At 35.9% G+C, this 23452-nt stretch overlaps 2 protein-coding genes across 9 annotated transcripts in view; one reads left to right on the top strand and one right to left on the bottom strand.

Annotated features, from left to right (window-relative positions):
- Nucleotides 1–628: 628 nt before the first annotated feature.
- On the top strand, nucleotides 629–13124 carry PACRGL (parkin coregulated like). The gene is made up of 8 exons (XM_084285535.1): nucleotides 629–841; nucleotides 2176–2333; nucleotides 3233–3300; nucleotides 3691–3781; nucleotides 7174–7308; nucleotides 9018–9125; nucleotides 10133–10213; nucleotides 12250–13124. The coding sequence occupies exons 2-8, from the start codon at nucleotides 2193–2195 to the stop codon at nucleotides 12304–12306; spliced, it is 681 nt and encodes a 226-aa protein (XP_084141661.1). The 5' UTR covers nucleotides 629–841; nucleotides 2176–2192; the 3' UTR covers nucleotides 12307–13124.
- A 1621-nt stretch (nucleotides 13125–14745) lies between these two features.
- The window catches only part of KCNIP4 (potassium voltage-gated channel interacting protein 4), a gene marked incomplete at both ends in the record, with an annotated part of 439123 nt that continues 430416 nt past the window's right edge, over nucleotides 14746–23452 (bottom strand). For all 8 annotated transcript variants that reach the window (XM_084285598.1, XM_084285597.1, XM_084285602.1 and 5 more), the window contains 4 exons: nucleotides 14746–14793; nucleotides 19684–19746; nucleotides 20090–20194; nucleotides 21266–21373. In XM_084285598.1, the coding sequence (XP_084141724.1) occupies nucleotides 14746–14793; nucleotides 19684–19746; nucleotides 20090–20194; nucleotides 21266–21373 (324 nt within the window). The remainder of the gene's footprint in view (nucleotides 14794–19683; nucleotides 19747–20089; nucleotides 20195–21265; nucleotides 21374–23452) is intronic.

The raw sequence follows: 23452 nt of genomic DNA, 5'->3' as shown, positions 1-23452 counted from the left end.
CTGTTAGCCTGAAATCAAGTGTTTAAGCAGTGATTCGCTCAAGACACAGCCTCAGCTCCTTGACTTTTCACCGTGCTTTCCAAGCCAGCACAGCACACCACACAACCAAAGCCACCAGCGCACCAGGATGATATGTGGAGTGATCCCCTGGCATCTGGACAAACCCACACAAAGGCTGCTGGAGGTAAGCTTTATTATTACATTTTTTTTTGTGTGTTAATAGTCCACAGGATCCAGTGAAATCACTGATGGGAGGCAGTGATTCGGCTTGGGCTTCATGTGTTTGGGCTGCCACTGTCCCACAGGTTGTGGTCTTTCTCTTGGGGTTCTGCATAAGATCTCCATAGGAGATCTTGGAAGCACTCATAAAGCATGGTGGAAAGGCGGGCTGGTAGCCGGTACCCCGTGAGGGGGTGACTAAGGACGAGCACACGGCCGCCACTCCCTGAGGCAGCACCGGCCTCAGTCAGCCCTCGCAGCCCGGCCTCCATGCGACCACCCTGAGGCGCTGACGCCCCCTCCCCTCCGCACCCCGCGCATGCTCCCGAGGAAGATTGGGCTCCCGGCGGCCCGTAGCTTCCCCGGCAACCGGCAGGAAGCGCGGAGCGGAGCGGGGGGAGCGGGGCTCTCCTCCTGGCACGCCGGGGCCGGCAGCGCTGGGTCGGGCCCCGCCGAGCCCTCTCGGGAAGGAGGAGGGAGGGAAGAAGGAGGCGGGGGATCGTCGTTGCCCGCCGGCAGAGGGTGGCTGTTTGAGTCCCTCAGCGGTTACGGGGCTCGGGTCCCCCTCGTCTCTCTCGTTCTCTGTCCCAGCAGCGCTCCGGGAGGGTTGTCGCTGGGCAGGGTAAGTGAGCAGCGTGGCCTTTAAAGTCCTGCTCGCTGTCGGTCTGCCTCTGATAAGAGGCTTCCAGGAGCCAAGCCCAGGCTTCTTCCTTTCTGCAGTGAAAGGCACCTCTCAGGTGTGCTCTTTCTTGTTGTCTGTATGTTTCTGTCCTTTGCTTGAAGTCTGTCACCTGCCGGCGGGACGGTTCGCATCCACATCAAGCGTGGGTGTGTCGCTTGTTTGATTCCCAGCTGTGCCCGTGCGGCCTCAGCTCTGTACGTGCCTGTGCCTCTTCCAGCTCTTGCCTACACAAGGGCTTTCATCTTGTTCGGAGGCCGAGGCCTCCCTATGAGAAGTCCTTTTTCCACTCCCTTCTGCCTCCCCCTGTAGCAGTTGTGCTTTTACAAAACCTTTATCACCGTCTGTATCTTCCATCTTAACTTTTGTCCCAAAGGACTGATCTGCCTGTTGCCATGTATTATTTATTCATTTATTTAACTTTCTGCGATGGTGTGAACAGTGGCTTTTGAAGTGCATCTAGATTTTGATGTTAGTTAAAACGCTGTTAAAGTCCTTGATGTGTATCTTAATTACTTACTGGAAGAGAAAAAAAAAAAAAAAAGAATACTTCCAAGTTAATTCTAAATACTTTTCTGAGAAATACAGAAATACGTTTGTATTATTATTAAGACAATTGCATTATGAGCAAGTGTACATTTCAAAAGTTGACACTGATAGCACTGTTTTGTGATACATAATACTAATGCTAAGAACTTTTTATTTAGTGTTTTTGTGGCATTAAAATATGTTGATTCCAATTTTGCTGACAGTTCTTACTATGTGTTTTCTGAAATGATTAGAGTTTTGTGGTAATAAGGTTACACTTAAAAATTAGTAAATTTTCTTTCTAAGTTATTGTCAGTCTTCTAGGGCTTCAGGATTAATGGCGTTAACGATTTTCATTTTACAAATATAATAGTTTCTGTGTCATATATGTTTTTGTGTGTTCTAAAGAAACTTTCAGTTGTTTAATTGTGGTACATTAGCTTATCATTTAAATAGATTGTCACTGAAGGCAGGCTATATCTTGAAGATAAAGGAGAGGAGTAAGGTAAAGGAGAACAGTGCAAGATTATGAGGTGTATGCACTTGAAAGATGAAGTGACAGACTTCTCTGTCTAAATGATCCCTTATACTGCATAGGTTGTGGAAGAATAAGCGTTTCTTTTGTCGTACACTTATTTAGATTTTCTCCTCTGTTTGTTAATGTCAGTCTTCAGACCTCAGGATCCTAACCTTTGGTATTCTGTCTTACAGGAATGGGAACTCATATTTTTAATCTTTTTTGGTTATAGGTAGTAATGTTCTAAGAATGTCATCAGGCGTCCAAATAAAACCAAAGACTGCAATACAGAAAAGTAAGGCATCCTCTCCTTTGCCATGTTCTCCAGAACCTGCAACTAAACCACAGCAAAAGCCTAGTGACAAGCTGAATCCCAAAACTATTGATCCGGTATGTATAGGTATGGGATTTCTATTTGTTTAAAATAGTTCTCTTGATGGAAGAAATTTCCATGCTTCAGGAAATACATGCAGAAGATGATACTTTCATACGGGAATTTCTATGTGTGATTTTTTTTTTCTTTAAACCTTTTGTAATTAATACAATCAATTAAGCTAAGAAGTCAAATCATGCACACAATTTTAACAATCTTAATGTAGGCGCAAACACTAGAAAGATAGAAATAAAGATTTCATGGTATTTCCTGCTATATGCTTAGTGATATGATGCTTAATCTTGAAAGTAGTATTGAATGATCATGTCAGTAAATGATACCATAGCTCACATGGATAAGAAGCATGCATATAAAATAACTTTGTGCAAGTTTTCCTGCCATGAAGCTCCCCACTGATTTCCAGTGCCCTCATACCATCTTGCCCAACATTTGGTGTGTCTCTATCATCTTGCCATCTTGTACTTTTGTCTGTACTCAGATCAGGCTGGAATTGGAGCAAAGCATGTTACATATACATGTTACCTGCATATAATTTTTCACATCCTTATTGCATATGGCAATATTGCATATGGCAATAAGGATCATTAGGAGAGTGAGAGGTACTTAGTCTGTTAAAGAGAGAACCCGTAAGACTTCAGTGTTAAGATTTGCATGACAAAGTAGAAAAATGAGAGCGTTCCACCAGGAATGTATTCATTTTTGCAACCTCCTAGCCTGACAATTCTGAAAAGGACTTTTTTGATAAATCATATGTGTTTTCCATCCTAAGATCTTTCTTTTTTTGATTATTTTTAGAATCATGTGATTAAGTTCCTTTCTTGATAAACAGCAGTTTTAACATATTCAAACATTACTGTTATAACCAAATAATTTTTGGTTGTTGGTGTCCTCACAGTTTGGTACTCCTTCTAGAACACCTTCTGCATTTGCCGCTATATATGCTAAAGGTGGCATTCCATGCAGGTATGTTAGTTTTGTTTCTTTTCTTTCTTATATGTATTATGGTTAGGTAGAATTATGCAAGTTGAAAAACATCTGTTCAAAACTCCTTGCTCTTTTAGTTAAGCAGTTTGATTCCATTCATTTCAGAAGAGATTTCTACTACTTAGCTCTTTTCAAAGAAAGAAGCAATTTTACATGTTTGACATGGCTTTTTTGTAAAGTATTAAAACTTTTTTACAAACAAATGAGATTTCTTCATATGTTTTCTCCTCCCTAATAACAACAATAATAAAATCAGTGCCATTTTAGTAAGCAGACATCTTGCAGTCTTTTTTTGTCTGTAGTAAGTACTATGAAATAAATTGTGTTTTGTTGTGTGTTAATTTGTTCAAACTTTACTTCTTTATACAGGTTAGTGCATGGCTCAGTAAAACACAGACTGAAATGGGAATGCCTTCCTGAAACTGTTCCTTTTGATCCTCTTCTTGTAACACTGGCAGAGGTAAACTCTTGCATAGTTAAGCATACAGTATTTCTTTCACATAGTGCTGAAAAGTTATGCAGATGTACAGTAGCTACGTTTTTATGTCAGCTACTGTGTTATTTATTTGCTACTATAGCTGGACTGCTGTGGTTTGTAGTTTATTCTTTGAAACAGGAGATAAATAAGTGTCTCTGAGCTATATGCTCCTAAAAGCTAAGTAATGCCAGTCTGCTTTTTCAGGATTCAATTAAAATTGTTGTAGGAGGAGCTAAGGTGCAGCCGGTCTCCAGACCCACTTTCAAATATGAAGTTAAATAACAAACGAGAAGCAAACTCATCCCTTTCTGACCTGAGCATTTAGCTGGGATGTGGGAACCCTGTGGAAAAAAGTAGGATTTCAGTTCTTCCAAACACCTACAAAGAGTTTTTGTTCTTTTTTTTTTTTTTTTTTTTCTTTCCACAGCACAAACCTTTCACGTGTATTAATTACAGTCCGGGGTCCAAAAAAGTCCTCTAGGGATTGTGAAAACATAAACCTTTTACAGGTAAAAGACTGATCATATAGTCACCAAAAATGCATAGGGATGTGTTCACTGACTGGATTTGCCTGGGACTGAAAAGGTCTAAGCATTTTCAGAGTTCACAAAGAAGTATTGATTCTTTAACTCATACCTTTTGGAAGCATTGGAGTCTACCATTCAGTAGTCAGTGTAGTTGAATTCCACAGCTCAATTTCAGTCAAAAACTGTTGTTAGCCTTTGTGTGCCTCTGCAATGATCTTTATGCATTGAAATGTGTGAACTGTCATGGACTTTTTCTACTTCTTTGGAGGTCCTGACTGTGCCCGTACGGTGAAAAGAAATGCCCACCTCCAAGCTAGTGTCAACTGATACCTACTGTGGATAATATAAAGAGTAATTTAAAACCAACTGTATTAGATTTTTCACTTACCTGTTTTCTGGTAACAGCCACCTGGTGGATTTCTTTGTGTTAGTTTTTTTTTCACTGCAAATGAATAATTTACTGTTTATCTGATACTAAATGCAAAGGGTAAAAAAGCTTTGTCCAAATGAGATACTATATAAAGAAATGTGTTTATAAAACTTTTCTTTTATGAGGGATAAAAAGTAGTTGTTCCTTTCTGACTGCTGCGATCTGTATATATTTGTCTCTACTTTGCTATGTTCCGTAGTTTTTCTTATTATTCTAGGTCACTGGAGAATGCTATTTCTTCTTTTGACCTCATAGTGCCATTTCTGTAATAGATGTGGTTTAGCTAGAGGTATATCCTTTTTCTTTGGAGGCATCTGAGTAAAGTGTTATGCATTTCAGTTATGCTGTTTTACAAATTGTTACACCTGAAGAGGAGGAAGGCTTTGGTGTTAGCCTCTTTCAACACAATCATCCAAAACCCTGACAGATTAAAGACAAATACAAATATAAGCGACTTTTTCGATGTGAAAAACAGATGAGACAGTTGTGACTTTTCATGAGAAACCAGAGAAGAAATGGAAATCACTACTGTTCATCTGCTTTTGCTTTAATCTTACGTAAAATATTTTCCTCTTTACATTCTAACAGCTTGTTGTAGATGCTTTTCTGGACCAAACAATGAGGTTGTCTCTTCCACGTTGCTTTACCACACAGTTATATCACACAGTTATACCACACAGAATCACAGAATGCCTCAGGTTGGAAGGGACCTCTAGAAGTCATTTTGTCCCCCCTTCTTCTCAAGCAGGTCATTCTAGAGCAGCTTGCCCAGGGCCATGTCCAGGTGGCTTTTGAAATTCTCCAAGGAGAGAGAGACTGCAAACTCTCAGGGCAACCTGTGCCTGTACTCTGTTACCTACACATCACAGAAGTGCTTTCTGATGTTCAGACAACCTCCTGTGTTCCATTGTGTGCCCATTGCCTCTTGTTGCTGCTACATTACTTTGTATGTGTGTGCTATGTACATTCCTTCATATTTAGCAATTTAAATCACTGGCCTTTTTGGAGCCCTGAGCTGGTTGAGAAGCTAGATTTTGTAACTAGATGTGAACTTGTGTAACAGATGAGTTACACTTTTATATTGAACTGTGTGTGTTTGCACTTGTAGACATACACTTTGCCAGTGACTGAGTCAATCAGACTTCATTAGAGGTGGAAAGTTCAGCAAAGGAATTATTAGGGGTCTAATGGCTTACTGACAATTACACAGAGGTATATTTAGTACTCATTATGTGCTCCTGGTTAAACTACAAATTGGTACTTAGGACAAGGAAGGGAAATGTAGTTCTAAAATGCTGTTGTAAACAGTATGTCTCGCTCACATAGAGGTAAACATGAAGATTTCTTCCAAAGGTTGTCCATCAACTTCAGCCATCTGAATGTTATTTTTAAATAATCTTAATAGTGACCAGAAGTCTTCAGGGATTTCTTCTAACTGAGGTACCGGGGTACAAAAAGTACAAGGTACTTTGATGACCTAGAGCTTAATGAGTCAGTCTAGACAACAGGCTGCCATGAGGCCTCCCCTCAGGCTTCTCTACTCTGGGCTGAATAAGCCAAGCAACTTCAGCCACTCCTAATGTGTCTTCCTCTTTAGACCCTTCACTATCTTTGTAGCCCTCCTTTGGACACGCTCTGCTAGTTTTATGTCCTTGTTTTGTGGTGCCCCAAAATGCACACAGTGCTCTAATTGAGGCCACAGCAGCTAGGAGTGTTGTGCCTGATGTTCCCCAGTTGGCCTTCCTGGCAGCCAGGGCACACAGCTGGCTGCTGTTCAACTCGCTGCCAACCAGATATGTTTCAGGAGTCTAAATAAATGTTGAATCCGGTCTGGGAGGTAGAATAAAGTGTATACTATAGAGTGAGCTTTTTTTTTCCTTTTGAAATATCAAATGTCAATATCTAAAGTAGCTTACAGCTCCTATTGCTTGTATTACCATATGGCTTTAAATCTTTGAATTCTGCTGCTCAGGTCTTGACTAGACATGCTTATTTGTACCATTTTAAAGTTTTTGCGTTTGTAGGGGGGGTATTTTACTTTCTTTTTTTCTTTTTTCTTTTTTTTTTTTCCCCTCAGGGTACAGAAATTAGTTACAAGTGTGTGTATATATATTATATATATATATATGTATTGTTGAAAAAAATCATTATCTTTAATCACTCTACCTAAAGAAGTACAAGTACTGATTGAAATAGCAATGTTCACAATGTGAGTCTTAATATTCAGTGTTCCAAAAGAAAAATGAATAGGAATATTCTGTGAGCAGAGTTGTACTCAATGGATCCACACGGTGGAGTTAGTGTATCTTATGTTTTGAATTGATCTGTTATCTAAACATTATCTTTGTGCTAGATGGAACTTTTTAAAAGTGATTTTGTTTAAAGACTATTAAGAAAACGTTTTATATTTACAACAGGGTCTGAGAGAGACAAAGCATCCCTATACATTTGTTTCAAAGGAGGGTTTTAAAGAATTACTTATGGTTGAAGGTGCTGCTGAAAAAACAATTCCCTTGTTGCCTCGTCTAGTTCCAGTGTTAAAGGCTGCATTGGTATGTCTTACTCTTCCTACAGAGATTTTCATAGATATTTTTTTTTCTTTTTAAGCTGGTGAGGACTACAAGGAAAACATTAACGTGATAAATCTGTTGGACAGGCTTTTATTTTGGGGTTCACAGGTGTAGGGGTATAGTGTCTTTTTCTCATGTTATCCCTGCCTTGGTTCACTTAGATAAATGAGTCTTTAAGAGTAAAATCAGATGAGCAACTCCTTGTATAGCTGAGTGATAGCAGCTATGGGCAAATTCTGTAGAAATGTTCTGTTAAAGATATGAATATAAGCAGAAAAAAATATAAGTAATCATGGTGGTTTTTATGTCCACATGCAAAACATGTTTGATATGAAATAAAGTGGAGATGCCAGAATAAATAATCACGTTACATTTAAAAATGTAAAAAAAAAAATGCTACAAAGATAAAATAGAATACATCCATGAGGAAAAAGGAAGAATATTATTATAATGTTTGAAGACATAATCTTCATTTTTAAAATGTTTGTAATTTTTTCAACTCCTTCAGAAAATAATGTGTTTTAAAAGTACTGGCCTGGAATACTCTTTTGGATCTTTTTAATATCTTTCAGAACACTTTTTTAGTTTGGCCATTTTCTGTCGTTTATTCTAGCTGTGCTTCAGTTATATTTTCATAGAGATGGATAAACACTGAAAATTCTTTGAGATACAAACTCAGAGGTGTAATAGAGGATCAGTGTTGTTTATTATTAACATCTTTGGTTTATTTTGGAAGACATAATTAGAAAAAATATTATTGTGTGTTCTTCCAATAACTTATTTATCTGATAATTTTTATTGTTGCACTATTTAACGAGACAAGACTTTATATCAAAACCTACTGAGCAATGACTTCTTCTTTCTTCTGCTTAAACAACAACAAAAAAAAAAACAACACACCAAAACATTCAGGGCCCAAATGTCAGAATAGAAGAATGACCCTTTAAATAAAGGTCACTATTAGTACAAGGAAAATGGTCATGAAACAATTTCTCTGCTCAGGGAAGAGTGAGATAACTAAAGCAGTAGAGAACTCATATAGAAGAACTTTCCCATGGGAGCAATAGAAATGACAAAGCCACCTTAGAAGTAGATAACAGCGTGATAATTGCTGGCAGATGAAAAAGCTGTAGTTGGCAGGGGAGTAAATTCATTGAGCCAGAATGTCATTTGTTTGTGGATTTCTCCAACAAAGACAATTGTTATGAATTACTTAGGAATTACCCTGTATTCAATACATTTATAACTAAAATTTCCCTCAATTTTGATATATGCACATTTTAAAGTTTCTTTTTAGCATGCTGTGAAGCAGTGCACATAGGGTATGTTCCAAAACTATCAGTATAGTGCCTTTTTTGCCTGATGAATACATTTATTGATTTGTTCATCAATCAAATATTAGTTTCCTTTTTTTTTTTTTTTTTTTTTGAGGAAGTGCAATAGTTTCACTGACATGGATGCTTTTGTTTTCTGCTTTAAAAAATACTTCTGCATTAAAGTATTACATCTGGATAGTTATATTCAGTCATGTTGTATTTCTAAACTGCTTGTAATGTTACAAAAATTAGCAGTTCCACAGCACTTTAAATTTATCAAAATACTATATACAATCATAATATAGAGATTGCAGTTTTGAAGAAACTGTGTTTGTTTGAATATTAGTCTGACAGGATTTTCCCCTTCCTTTGAAGGCCCATTCAGATGATGAAGTATTTGAAAGGGGATTGGATGCTTTAGTTCAACTGAGTGCTGTTGTTGGCCCGTCTCTTAATGATCATCTTAAGCATCTGCTCACAAATGTAAGTTTTTAGTGCTGTAGTAACAGATCATCTGTATTTTTATGGTTAAGATGTTTGTTATAGTATCTGCACAGATATATTGGAAGACTCAGCAGTTTCATGAAAAGCATTGCTTTGTATATTCCTCTGTGTAAATCTGTTATTCTTTAATAATGTGGTGACATATAAAGTTCTAGCAGGCTCCAAAAACTGACGTTAAGGTAAATTGGAGAAAAATGGAATTGCTTTCTGTACTACTTAAAAAAGATCCAGCTTTGAGCCTGAGGTGAAACATGCTATGTTTTGAAGGAATTTTTATATTTACTGGTAAATGAGTGTGAATGTTTTCAAAAATCTGTGAAAGCCTTGATAAAGTAACATAGGGAAATATTTCTGCTTCTCTCAGATGGGAATTCTGCACAAGGAAGTTTTCATTCAATAAACTTGAGTTGAACTGTGGAAAGTAATTTTTATACTGAGTCCTCCTATTGACGTCCTTCTGTAGATTTTCTTCCTCTATTGAATAGGCTTTTCATGGTTTAATTTAACCTGCCTCCAAAGTGAATTTTTACAGCAAAATAAAATGACTTATTAGATACCCAGTGCAGAAGAGAGAATCTAAAGCAGCTTTTTTGTTTGTTTGGTTGCGTGTTTAGATTATTTCCACTATAATAAATCTCTTTCAGTGCACAGGAAAAGTGTGTCAACTTTTCATGTGGACAATACTTCAATAATGACTTTGCTTTAATGTTGATACCTCTTTAAAACTTGCTTGCTAAAAACCAACAATTTAAAATTGTTTGGCTAACAGTTGAGCTTTAACTCTCTCATCAGTTAATACTTCATACCTTTTGCCTTGACTAATTTTTATACTTTGACATCAGCTACGAGCTATAAAGTGATGTTTCTTGCAGCCCTCACTTACCAAAGACAGATAAAATAAAGTAGTAAAATAGAATTATATTGGATTTTTTGCACATATAGTACTATATTGGGCAATAGACCTTTTTATTTTACTCTTCCAATAGCTTTCAAGAAGATTAATGGACAAGAAATTTAAAGAAAAAATTACAGTTGCTTTACAGAAGTTGGAGCAATATGGTGGAAAGGTGAGTTAAACAGATAATAATCTGTAATCTGCATGCATGAATGCAGCATTGCCAAGACAGCTTTCATCTCTGCCTTTCAGATTAATAACCCTGTTCCGAGTAATGCTTTGCATGTCACAACTATTCATATTGCATAAAACACTGGATTTTGCACTGTGGCAATTCCAGTCCATGGTAAAATAGTTGTTTTAGTCTGAGGTATTGAATGATAGAAATGACATTAAATCACTGTGTGATCCGTATTCTGCCAGCTAGCTTTTGTTGTCCCCCATTTTTTAACTTCCACTTTCATATGTTATTCATTGTTTCAATCTCAGAGCAGGAATGCAGGAGTACATTTCAGTAAAATATTCTAAGGGATCAATACCTATATCAGAAACTGCTTGGCTCTACTTCTATAGCACATCAATTCAAGAGAGCTCTTTTTGGGAACAAGTGTTCATCCATGTGGATCCCTACTCATGATATTTGCTTGGAACATTTTATTGTCCTTGAGGGGAAGCTCATGCAGACTTAGTGGCTAAATAAGATACTTTAAAAAAAATATTGTTTTTTATTATTTTCTATTTCTCCATAAAGTTTGAAGTTTTTCCAGGGTTTAGAGTGTGTGTGGAGTGGATTATGTACGGTAAGATTCAGGATGTCTTATGAGTCTTTATTCCAAGTTAGGCACTGCAGCACTTAAAATGTAGATTTTCGTGCTGAGTAAAGCGTTTAGGCTACTTGTACAGGCTGTAGGGTAGGGTAGATACCCATGAAGAGCGAGTGACTGAGGAATTCACCAAATGTTAACCTGTAAATAGATTTTGGTCCCTTCTGGAGTATTGACACCTGACACCACAGGCTGAATATTTGCCTTGCTTCAATACACTTGGGATGAAGGCTTTGTGTTCATTTTTCTGAGCTTAAGTGCTTTCCTCAGCAGCTTTTACTCTTGCTAAAGGATACTTTTTGCTGTTATTGATAATGCTTGCCCGTTCCTTAATAGCTTAGTGAGGTCACTTACTGAGGAAATCAGATACTAACATTCTAGCCCACCGTGGTTAACGCAGAGGTTAGATCTGCAGTTGTTATACATCAAAAAAAAAAAATGCATTAAGTAGTAGATGATAGGCTATTCTTCTATGTTATAATTCTAATACGGTATAGTGCTCTAGTATTCTGTTGACATCTTCTGTCTTGCTGTACATTGTGCTGCAAGGACAAGAGCAGAAAAACTGAGTGTTGGCTTGGACATCCATCTAGAATGGAAAGTACTTGCTCTAATGACCCCATGGGCACTTGAATGTAAGGTATTATATGGTCACTGACAAAGAATTGGAATCACCTGAAAAGCAGGGACCAGTGTATATCTTACTGCTTCTGAACTTGTTTTCCATAGTCAGTAAGCACCCAAATTACCTGCAGGCACCACTTCTTTATTTTTTTTTGGGTGCTCATATTCATTTAATGGCAATAGGAATGCTTATCTTGCAGACTTCAAAACATCCTGACAAAGCAGCATGAAAATTGTTGTTTGTGTGTAGTGGGATGAGAAGAAGAAAATTACATTTCATTTTGGTGTCCTGAGAATTTATGTCTAATGGAGCTAATCCAGTGAATAATCTTATGTCTGTCCGCTAATTTCTTGTAGTATGTTGGGTTTGTGAGTGGTCTTTCTGTATGTCCTTTAAAATTCTGTCAGAAGATAAGGCAGAAAAGTGGAAACAAGCTCCTAAAACGTGATTATAGCCAGCAACATTATATAGTTCAACTAACGAATTAATACACTTATTTTTAAATGTTACAATGAATATGATTAGTACTTCTATTGGAAATCCCTTTGAGAATGTTTCCTTTTTTTTGTCCATTATTTTCGGCTCTTTTGAAAGTAAATTTCTTATAAGTATTAAATTTTAGTTTTGTACTGTTTCGTTAGAAGAAGGTAACTAAGCAAAAGTTTTAAATTATACAATTTATAATTATTAAGTGAATCTTCTCCTATGTAGTGCTAGGGCTAATTGTTGTGTTTAAACTTATTGTATTTTCATTAACAGGCGACTGTGGCTATCATCAAATCTAAAATTCCAACCTATTGTTCTATATCCTCTTGAACAAAAAAAAATCTGTAGTGAGTTGTACTGTGAGGTCAAGTTTGAAGATTAAGTGCCTGTGAGCGTCACCAACACTTCTTTGTGGTATGCTATGTTCTCTTAAACTAATCACAGTTCTTCAGTGTAATGGAAAGTGGGAAACATCCCATCAGTTTATGAATATATAATTATGAGACTGTTTAAAATAATTCTCTATTGGCTGCTATTTATGTATGCATTGTGCTTACAAGGACACTGACAAATTGGCTATTATTTCAAAGGCTGAGTAAATATAGATTCATATTTTGTTGTAAATTGCATTTTCCTTTAATAGATTTGCTTAGTATGTTTTGTAGATTTGTATGATGCAAAACAATTTATACTTACTTAAATGGGAATTCACATAGTGCTAAATTACAATGCACTTTTGAAACATTTAACTTATTGTGTCCCAATGGATGCAGTTTGGGTTCATCAGGACTTAGTGGATTAGACATAGAACTAAAAGAACTCACCTAGACTTTTTGAGCTTTTGAAGGTATGAAGCTTACCATACAGGTAGCAAGCTGTATTTGCTCATTGCGTACTCGGCATGTTGTTTTCAGAAGCTGGAACAGCATTTGTCCATGAGTGTACTTGAGCTTGATTGCAAACTATTGACGGACAGATCTTGAAATAAATACTGTTCAGGTTTGTTGTTCTATGTGTTTGAGTTACCCTATGGGGGAGAACTGACTAAAGTGGTAGTTAATTTAATTCAGAACTGTGGTTAAGTTCTGTGCAAAGTCAAGACATACATGTATATATATTTAAGCATTTTAAAATAACTTAATTTTGTTGGCAGAAATGTTAAATCTGAAGAAATACAGTTATTTAACAACACAAAAAATTGTTCATGCTGGTTTTTCTTTGTTTACTTTATTTCTTATTTTATTTTTTTACAAAATGTGCACATTTAGTTTACACAAACACACTACAGCAAATTTCAGGTGTACATGTATTGTACTACTCTTATCCTACACTGGTGATAGCAGAGCAGCCTTCAACATGCGTCTAACATCCCATCTCTACACCAGAATAGATACCTGATTTATTTATTTATTTTTGTGAAAGAATGTTTGCCACATTCTTTCTACTTCATTAATCCCATTTCACATTTTCTGCAGCAATGTCACAATGAAGATTGGCTTATCTCTGATAGCATTTCACCTATTTTGAAGTATTGGCATAAATCTCTGGACAACATATCTTAAAAATTACATGTATTGGAGGGGGCATACATTTTTAATCTAGATTCAGAATTAAGCTTGCTCCAGTCTTAATTAAGAAATTATCCTAAAAAATGTAATGCACTTATCACACATAGATGATATTGTATAGCTGAAGCTTCATTTTTTTTTCTAATCCTTTCTCATAATTAAAGATATTACAAAAAAGCTGATACAGATGTTATCCTGTCTAGAATTCGTTATTAGTAGATGTCGCTATGTAGTGATATTCAGTCTGTGCACTGAAGAGGAACAGAAGTTTCAAAGGAACGTTGTGGTTTTCTTCTTCATTAAAGGCAACAAGACACATACCCATGAACACAGTGTTAGGATCCAGTTAAGTTTTCTTCATGAAAAATTCAAGGTCAGAAGATTCTTTAATTTTAAGCAAAGATCTTCGTATATATGTCCAAGAATTATTAGTAATATAAGGACTTTTGATATTAATGGCATGAAAAAATAAACGCAGATTTAATAGATAAGTATGATTAATAGAAGTTTACTAGTATTTGTTAGGGAATAAATCTACCTAAGCAATTATCACTTAAAGTTGTGTTACATAACATCTCTTCCTCTCAAGTTATTTATTTTGTTAAGTTTGGGGTTTTGGTCTTCTTTTTCAAAGAGGAGAGAAGCAAGTCAAAGGTGGAAGGCAATTGCAGCAAGCTGTGCATTGCACATAGCACATTAAGTTAAATTATTATTAAAAAAACTGAGGACTACACCATACAAACGTGGAAAGGAAATACATGGTAATGCCTCTGTATAAATTAGAAGCTGAGATTTAATAAATACACTCAAACACCTGGAGCTGAATCCAGTACAAATGAGTAGCAAAACTAAGAGTATTTATTTAATCTCCTTATGAGATTAAATCTATTTTATCTAGGGGTTGGAATGATAATAAAGCTGCATAAAGTCAGGTCCTATCTTGGGGGTTTTGAAATAAAAACCAGACTTTTCAGAACAATATTGTTAAGTACCCACTTTTGAGGTGCTAAATAAAAAAAAAAAAAGTTTGAAAAGATTTGGGGGGGAACTTTCTAATAAAAAAAAAAAGACTTATTTGCATAATACATATCTCAATATAAAGCTGAGTAATTTTATGTATGGTAAAGTGGGAAATCCATCTTTTGGATAGTATTGCAGAATAGCTCATGTTTGTCCATTAAATGTTGACCTAATGCCTTCTTTATATCACATTTTCAAAGAGCTGCATGGATCGCATTATATTCTCATCCTGTAACAAAAAAAAAAACAAAAAAACAAAAAAACACATAAACCAAACACAAGTCATACACCATTACAAATGTAGTTGGCAAATATCTATAGTGAAATTGGGTGGAACTAACTGTACATGTGTCTATTTTTCATCTTGCTTGGAGAAAGCGTTAGCAGAAAATGGCTATTAATGGATCTACTCCTAATTTGTGTCCATTAATTAAACCAAAACTAGTCTGTCAAGAATGCATAAGCATGTTAAGAAAATATGGTCTGCAGTATTTTGGAGGTTATAAGTTTAATATAAGTATAAATAGACAATATAAGTATAAATAGACAATATAAGTATAAATAGACAATAAATACTCAAAGAATAATTTCTATATCCGTAGTGTGAATCAGGAATTACTACATAACGTATAGTACATGAAGTTACTAGTACATGCATTGCATACCATACACAGAAGCTTTTTTTTTTTTTCCAATTCTGACCCATCCTATTGTATAGCTATGGATTACTAAAATAAAATAGATTTAAATGTGGATCTTTGTTTGATTGGAAGAATCAGTCAATTCCCCAGAGAACCATCAAACACTTTTACTCCTCAGCTTATCCTTTTTGTGTGTTCACACTGAAAGATGCAGACAGCTTCCTAATTCTACTTTCTGCTTTGCATTAGATAGGCAACAAAACCTTCAAATTCTAAGTAATGCCCCATGTTTACTGATGCATCACTCTGCACTTCAGTTTCTATTAGTAAATAACTCTCAGCACAGCAGTCAGAAGAAAATAAATTGTTTATATACCTTATACATTTCATTGTATAGAAGAAAGAGTTTATTTCTAATAGCCTGTATTTGGTGGTGGCACTTCTGCATCACCAGTACAGTTGCAAGAATAGGTTACACATTCATTGAGCAATTGTTGATGCCACTAATGATTTTTATTTTTTAACCTGAATGAATACCAATTAGTACTTTCTCAAGAGATAAACTAACCACCTTTAATTCAAATGTGTAAATAAGACTGACTATTTTAGAACATTTCATAAAAGGAGTGCAGACAAAAACACCTCTTGGATTATCAGTGTTCTCCACAACTGATAGGTCTGTAGGTACATTAATATTCCAATAATAACACATGATTAAGCATGAAATCACAGTTAAATTATTCTCTGTTCAGTCTAGGGTTGATTTGTTTCATAGAAAATGACAACTGGGTAATTTTCTCATGTTGTTATGACACATGCACAGTAGGGTTTTCATCTTTGATTCTATATGGCATCTCAAGTGGTGTTGCTGTAAGAAGTGATCCACACACTATTTTTCACTAGCAAACTAATTTATCAAAGCAATGATACCTAACTGAAAATTTTAATGCTATGTAGATTAATGCTTTTAAAGTTTGCATATGAAATTTGCTAAGTTAATTTTAATTTACAGTAATTTAAGTTCTTTTCTCTGCATTGTTTTGTAATATCAATATACACCTTTGAAGTTCATTGCTGTAAGGTTAAAATGTTTGCTTTGACTAGAATCGTTTGTCGTTTAATCATTTACAAATGTTTTGTGTATACATCAGCAATGAAGTTTAGCTAAGCAATATGTTCTTCATTTAGAAAGTGTTTTGACATTTCCTAATACACGTATCATTACTAATGAAACTAGCTGTTTTCTAAAATCAGCTCCATATTTCTGAAGTTTGCTGCTTCAATACAGAAACCTTCTAAATGCCCCTCCTTTATTCAGTCAGATGGGAAGGGTCATCAGAAGACATCACAGATTTGTCATGATATTTGGAACATTGTGGCTTTCAGTGTGTTTTTTCTATCTTCAGAAAAATGCAGATGTTTGATTTACACTTAGCAAAGAGTTCTAAAATACTTTAATCTTTCTTATTTGCCTCTTGTTTTTCTCCCAGTACATTTTTCTAAGCAGTGTTTCATAATAGCTTTGTTTAGATTCCTGACGTTAAGGGTGGTGATTGCATAGTCCATATAAACTACAAAATATAGATGACTGGGCTTTGCCAGGCCTGACATAACTGCAAGCTCACTTTGAGGTTTTTCTTCCTGAACTCTGATACAGCTCCTTTGCTCTCTTCTGACTAGCCCAGACCTATCAAGACTCCTTACAGAATGGATTACTCTTGCAGAAAATAACTGTCCCAGAAGCCCCTTTTTTCTTTATCAGAAGGTCCTTTAAGTTATTCACTTACGCACCATGCATGCCTTACTTCACCTTTGTTCCTCATGGTGTTGCTGTAGATAGGAAACAATAATGCCTGAGTCAGGCCACTTCCTACCAGCACCAAGCAGTGAGAGGACAGAAGTGTGGAAATTAGTTATGATGATAAAGAAGTACTTCTGCAGTCCTCTCTTTGTCATGGTCAGAGATAGGTCCTTATACCCAGTGAGGAGAGAAGACCATTCATCAACGGGCATTCCCATTCCAGGGTTTGAGGTAGAGTCATTTGTTATGCAAACTGGCAGGGAAGGTTTTGAGTAGACTTGCTCAGATGTCCGCCTTAAAGCCATAGGAGGGTTCACAGATGAGGAAACCAACAGATGTAAAAGTCTAGGGAACTGGAAGTGTGCTGTGCCCCATCCTGAGTTTACAGATTCAGTAGCAAAAGATTCAGATAAGCAAACGTTTATAGCAGAAACAGCAACAATCTAGACAGTGGTCAGGTGTGGACTTTTTCCCTAGGTGGAAAAATTGAATTAGATGAGTATTTTGCATCTTGGGAAAGAGATGCTGAACAAAAAGCAATACTGATAACCCTGTTTTTTCCATAGAACATACAGAAAGGCTATAAAAATGTTTCATCATGTCTAAAACACAGACAAGTTTACTATAGGAGAGATCACAGAATTAACAATGCCTAGAGCAAACTTAGATATGTACTCATGAACAAGGAGAATTCTTAGTCCCGGAGTGATGCAAATCACTGCATGCTGAGCAAATAAAAGAAGTTAAATGTTGTCTTTCTAGATCAGTCTTGTACGTACTAAGATATTAGCAAAAGGTTTTCCTACAGCTGTGTTTTAAAAGAAGGAGGCCACTACTGTCCTTTGGAAGAAACATAATCTGGAAAATGCTGAAACCACATGAATAGAGCACATTTTCTGAACAAAGTTTCTTGAAAGATTCAGGTTGAATCTAAAACGCAGATCTCGTTTCTGAAACAAAATCCTGATGTAAACATGAATTAAACACTGCAGCTCAGAGCTCTTAATAAGAGAACAGGTCTTCATAGGCAGAGAGACAAAAAATTAGACAGCAAGGTACTTTTTGTACGCCACCTTTGAAGTTAAAATAAAGTGAAGTGTCAAGATGATCTGTCCATTAAGAAGAGTGAATGGTGTCTCTATCATGTAATGATTTAGAGGATCTCTCTCTATCATGTAGATTCTGAATAATCAGAAGAGATAAATACGAAATCTTCCAACAGAAGTGAGAAAGTGTGAATCGCACTGGAAAAGGAGAACACATGATTCCTTACTGAACAGACTAATTTTCTTTGAAACCGAATCATGCAGTCCACCACCATAATCACTATCACATTCAGGTTGGACTTGATTTAAGTTCCAGAACTCAGCAGACCTCAGATGAATCTCATCTCTGTTTCAGATGATCCCTCAGCTTTATTAGAGCAAATACCTTCCATTCATATTGAACAAGACTGATGAGCTAGAACCATAATCAATGTAGCTCTGCTGACAGGACACTATCCAGTACCCATTACTAAGGGTACACAGAACAACCAGTTAGAAGAGCTGTTTTCTTTCCATTATACACCAAAGTCAGTGGATTACAACTGATCAAAGACTCACTTAATAAGTGGTTGTGACCCCTCTATATATTACTGCTTTTAAATCAAGAAAGCAATTCCAAGGAATAACTGCAGACACATAAAACGAGACAAATAGCAGAACATCTTTGCTATGTCAGCTTCCTATATTCCAAATGATTATAAATCTATCACACACTAACTGCATTGTTCTTGCTGGTCTTGTTCTATCGTGTCTCTTGCCTACTGTATGCTTCTTGGTGTAGGAGGTAAAAAGCAATACACACAGTCTATAGTGCTACTCTCTGGCAGCTTCATACTAATCAGTCAGTTTGGACAAGGTGGACTTACCAGCTGAACACTGCTACAATTCCGTATATTTTTCATTGTGATAAATACCACTGGTTTTATTTATCTCATCACTAGGTCTGATGCAACACTTTACAGTTATTTTGTACTATGTCATGTTTATTTTTCTTGACTTTTTAAACCAACAAATTGATGGTAGTTCCTTAAATTTCTGAAAACACAACTTACCTTTTCTAATATCAGCTCCTAGTCTAAAAACTAGCCAGTTCCCAAAGGGCAGAGGAGCAAAAAGAGCCTGTAATCCCTGCTACATAAATTTATTCTCATTTGTGGCTCAAAAGGCAATGAGCTGCTTTCAGCAGCTGAGGAAAATTAACAGCCACCTGAGCAGTGTAAACACTTGCAACTGGTAATCACAGTCAGTTCTTACTCCTTTGCAATGGAAAAAAAAATTGCCTGCTGTTAACTCTTGCCATCTAACACTTTGCAAGCTCCTTCTACTCGGCCTTCTTAAGACGTTCAGCCCTAAAACTCACTCTTGGAGGAACAGTCCTATATATGATAAATTTTCAAGCAATATTATTATTATTGTTGTGACTATATGCCAATCGTGACAAGAACATTCCCCAGCATGGGGAAAAAGTAGAAATAAACATTTAGCTGTATGTGAAGAAACTTTTTTTGCTATGAACTAGAGAAAAAAAAAATGCTGTTCTGCTCACTGTCACACCAAAAAACTGTGTAGCACTATGATAGCACTAGCCAACTGATAGGGGTTTGACGCTTCAGTGGGGTTTTGACACTTACCTTCTGGCAGCTCTCAATGAATTCATCTATGGTCACTACTCCATCTTTGTTTTTGTCCATTTTCTGTTCAAAAACAATAACAATGTATGATTATCACCCTGATAATTGTACATAAAATAAGTCCTTTTTATTATTCATTTGGGTTATATGTAAGCCTAGGGACCAAGCAGGCCAAAATGCTGGAAAGATGTAAGAAGTGATACACTAGAATAAGTTTAAAGACCTGCTTGTTGAAAAGGCAAGGTGTAGTGAATAGATCTGAGAAACAAGTGACTTGGGATGAAACCACAAAGAATGAAAAAAGATAACAAAATTGATAGGATGTGCAAAACTATTACAACAAAGAAAATCTATTCGTACCCGCTAACAGAGCAGTCTTTTTAGCTCCTTATGTTACCTCACCCACCTGGAAAAATGTTTCCACATGTTGTCTAGGTGCGTCCTCCTTGAGAACAGGATAAGTGCATTTTCCCATCATATCATATATTGCTTTCATGATATCAAGCATTTCCTGAAGAGAAAAAATATGTGTGTAATGTAAGCTGCATTGTAGATACTGTTTTGGCTCAGAACAGCTTTCTAAGATTTACATTTTAGAACAAAAATTTGAGATTTGCCTATTTTGTGATAGAATAGCTTCAAGAATGAACTGTATGTTCCTAGGAATTCTAGCATATAAGTTCAGCTTTCATAGATTCAGAAGAATGCTTCTGATTTTAAATAATTTTAAAATTATTTGGAGTATGTGCAAATTCACTGATTGTGGGAAGAGTCTCCTGAGGCCTAGAGAATAAAAATAACCAGGAAAAGAAGTTCTGTAAAAGCAAGTTAAAGCACAAATCTTCATACAACTGAGTTTTCAAAAGAAAGAAGAAACACCTGTACATACACTTGCACACATGCAAATTTTCCTTTTTTATTTAAAAAAATATATATTTTTAATAGCGTGGGTTATGAAAACTGTAAGGATAATCATAAATACATCATCTGCTAGTATGATGAAGAGATTGTTTTGTAGATTGACCTTCTGTAGTAATCATTAAGTTATCTCTCAAAGTGCAAAACCAAAAGTGTAATATATCTATATAAAGACCTACTGTTGAAAAAAAAAATTATGAAGCCACAGGTTTGGTCCCACCATCAGGTGTGGTTGGATCTTTGCAGTATAAAGGATTTAAGAATCTTTTTATATGTATTCTGTTTCAAGTAAAAATTTTAGAAATAGATTGGAAAAAATTAATTATGGTTGAAGCCCATTTAATTTTCTTGGGTCCAAATATCCTACCAAACTACTTTATTCTAGTGAAAAAAAAAAACTTGCTTAAGTGGAAGCCAAATGTCTCAGTACCTGAAGAATTTTGGCCATCCATTATTTCTGTGGTAATTTTTCCTTTTCAATTTCTATATATGCCTTTAAAATGAGAAAATTATTTTTAGCTTGTTTAGTTTCATAATATGTTGTAGGTTTATTGGTTGACATATCTAATTTGACAAGGCTGCCTCTGAAGCCATTCTTCTTTCGAAGCAGGCCTTGTGTATACAACGGTTAGTTTCAGTGATTAACATAAAAAGTAGACCTTACCTCTTTAGTTATATATCCATCCTTATTTATATCATACAAATTGAAAGCCCAGTTCAGTTTCTCCTGTACCGTCCCTCGGAGTAAAATTGAGAGACCCATAACAAAATCCTAAATAGACAAAAGCTCTGGGTCAGTTTGGAATTAAACAGTTTTTCACAAACACTCAGAAATGCAGACTAATGCATTCATCAGAATCACAGAAGTCTTGAAAGGTGTGTTGTTTCTATTTCTTTCACTTGACAGCAAATTTTACAGATTGCTGGTTATTTAAATAATTACAAATCTAGGCACTGTATGCTATACTAATAATAAGTAAATTGAGTAATTTTCTATAAAATAAGCCATCATTTTCTATTAGTGTATTCATCCTCTGAAATGCCTCGCATAAGAAGTCCTTGTTGAACTTGCTACCAAGGAAAAGCAACCCCCATGGTTTAATGGTCCAGAACAAAGCTTAAGTGGGAGTTAGATTAATCTTAGCACAGGAGACCAATTTTGGAAGAATTATCTGCTGAGGAATGTTCCATTCTTGTTATATATATACCTTGTTGGAAGTGGAATACGTGGTTCCCAGACCTCTTGGATCAATCTTGTGCAGTCAACATTAAAACCTCATGTGTGCTACAATACACCTCAGTACTTAAAACTTTTATTGGAAGTCTGATAGGGAATATACAATTTTATGTCCACATGATGCCTTAATGGTCTTGTCACCCACCAATGCTCTAATGCTGTAGAGCTACTCGACAGAAGTAAATCAGAAGACTACTGAGATTATATACATGAAGTGTTTGATACAGATCACTGACAAATTAGCATAAGGTTAGCTATAACTAATGGGATTTGTCATACTGTGTTCTTGATCAGCCGACAAACAATTTTAAAAGTAGACATACTTACATTACACTAGAGCTAGAACTAGAGTTTGGCTTCATAATTAATATTCTTTTAATAGTACAAACCTTATTTACATTGCACAAACATCTTCCAGATCGGAGAAAATATAAATCAGGATGTGCTGTCATCTGTCTTTTGCATTTCTTAGCACATTAACTGTATTTTTTAAAATAATAGCTTTTTTGTTTCTACCCTTCTCCTCTACCCAATTCTATTTGATACGTTTGTAAACCCATAAATCTGTGAAACTGTCCTGCAAAAGTTTATATTTAAATGTGCATTTTTACATTATTGGCAAAGGAATCTTAGGGTAACACTTAAAGCAGACATTACAAAAGCTGAATGGTTTCGAATCACCACTGGCAATGTTTGTACATTTTCTTAAAACAGGAACAATGGAAAAGAATGCATGGAGATTAGACATAAAAAGGCCCAATGTACCACATAGTCAAATACGTATACTCAATGCAGATGAGAATACACAGATACCACAGTGCCAGGTGGTCTAGTAAGCATAGCTCTTTTGACAGCTTTGGTCTTTTTACCAATTCAGGTGGTATGTTCTGGGTTTTCTTAGTTTGAATCTTAGTTTTAATTTCTTATGTTCTGGGTTTTCTCTCATAAATTTCTCTATTATTGGTACATGTGTCCTTTGGGGTAAATTAATACATGAATCTTGAAAAGAGTTTTGCTCAACTTCTCTTGTCTACATCTCAGTGACTAATTGAGGGTCACCAGGTTAAATCTCCAAACGGTTCTTTAACAATATAATATTAAGTATTAAAATGTCCAAGAAATTCAGAACAGATTTGATCACATTACAGCATTAGCAATTAACCTTTTTAATTCAGTACTATTTCTTCACATTCTTCTGCACTGTTTTACTGCATTCTTGATGTAGCATTTGCTGAACTCCTCTGCAAGGGTCTCCAATAATGTTATTTTCTTAAAGTATTATGTTTCAGAGCTCTGAATTTAATTTGGTGCCAGCAACATCTTTGCATTTATTCTGATGGTTAAGTCATATCTACTTGCCTTTTCCTGATTATTTCTCCTTATTCCTTTCTTTGAGGTGCCACCCATATGTTAGGTGGCTTACTGGCATTATTTATATCCCCATAGTCAAGGTAGCCCTTCTATCATCAGCGTTAAAAAACATTCATCAGAAAATATGACTTTGTAGGAATGAATGTCCTTGTAAAAGCTGAAACAGCTCAAAACCATCCAGGTGTGTGCTCTAAACTTTGCAAGAAGAGATCATCTCCTTCCATATTGCATGAGGGTGTTTGG

This window comes from Netta rufina (genome assembly GCF_964035555.1).
Source record: "Netta rufina genome assembly, chromosome: 4".
In the NCBI taxonomy this organism is placed as follows: domain Eukaryota; kingdom Metazoa; phylum Chordata; class Aves; order Anseriformes; family Anatidae; genus Netta; species Netta rufina.
Note: the sequence above shows the minus strand (reverse complement) of the source record. Positions and strands in the feature narration are given on the sequence as shown.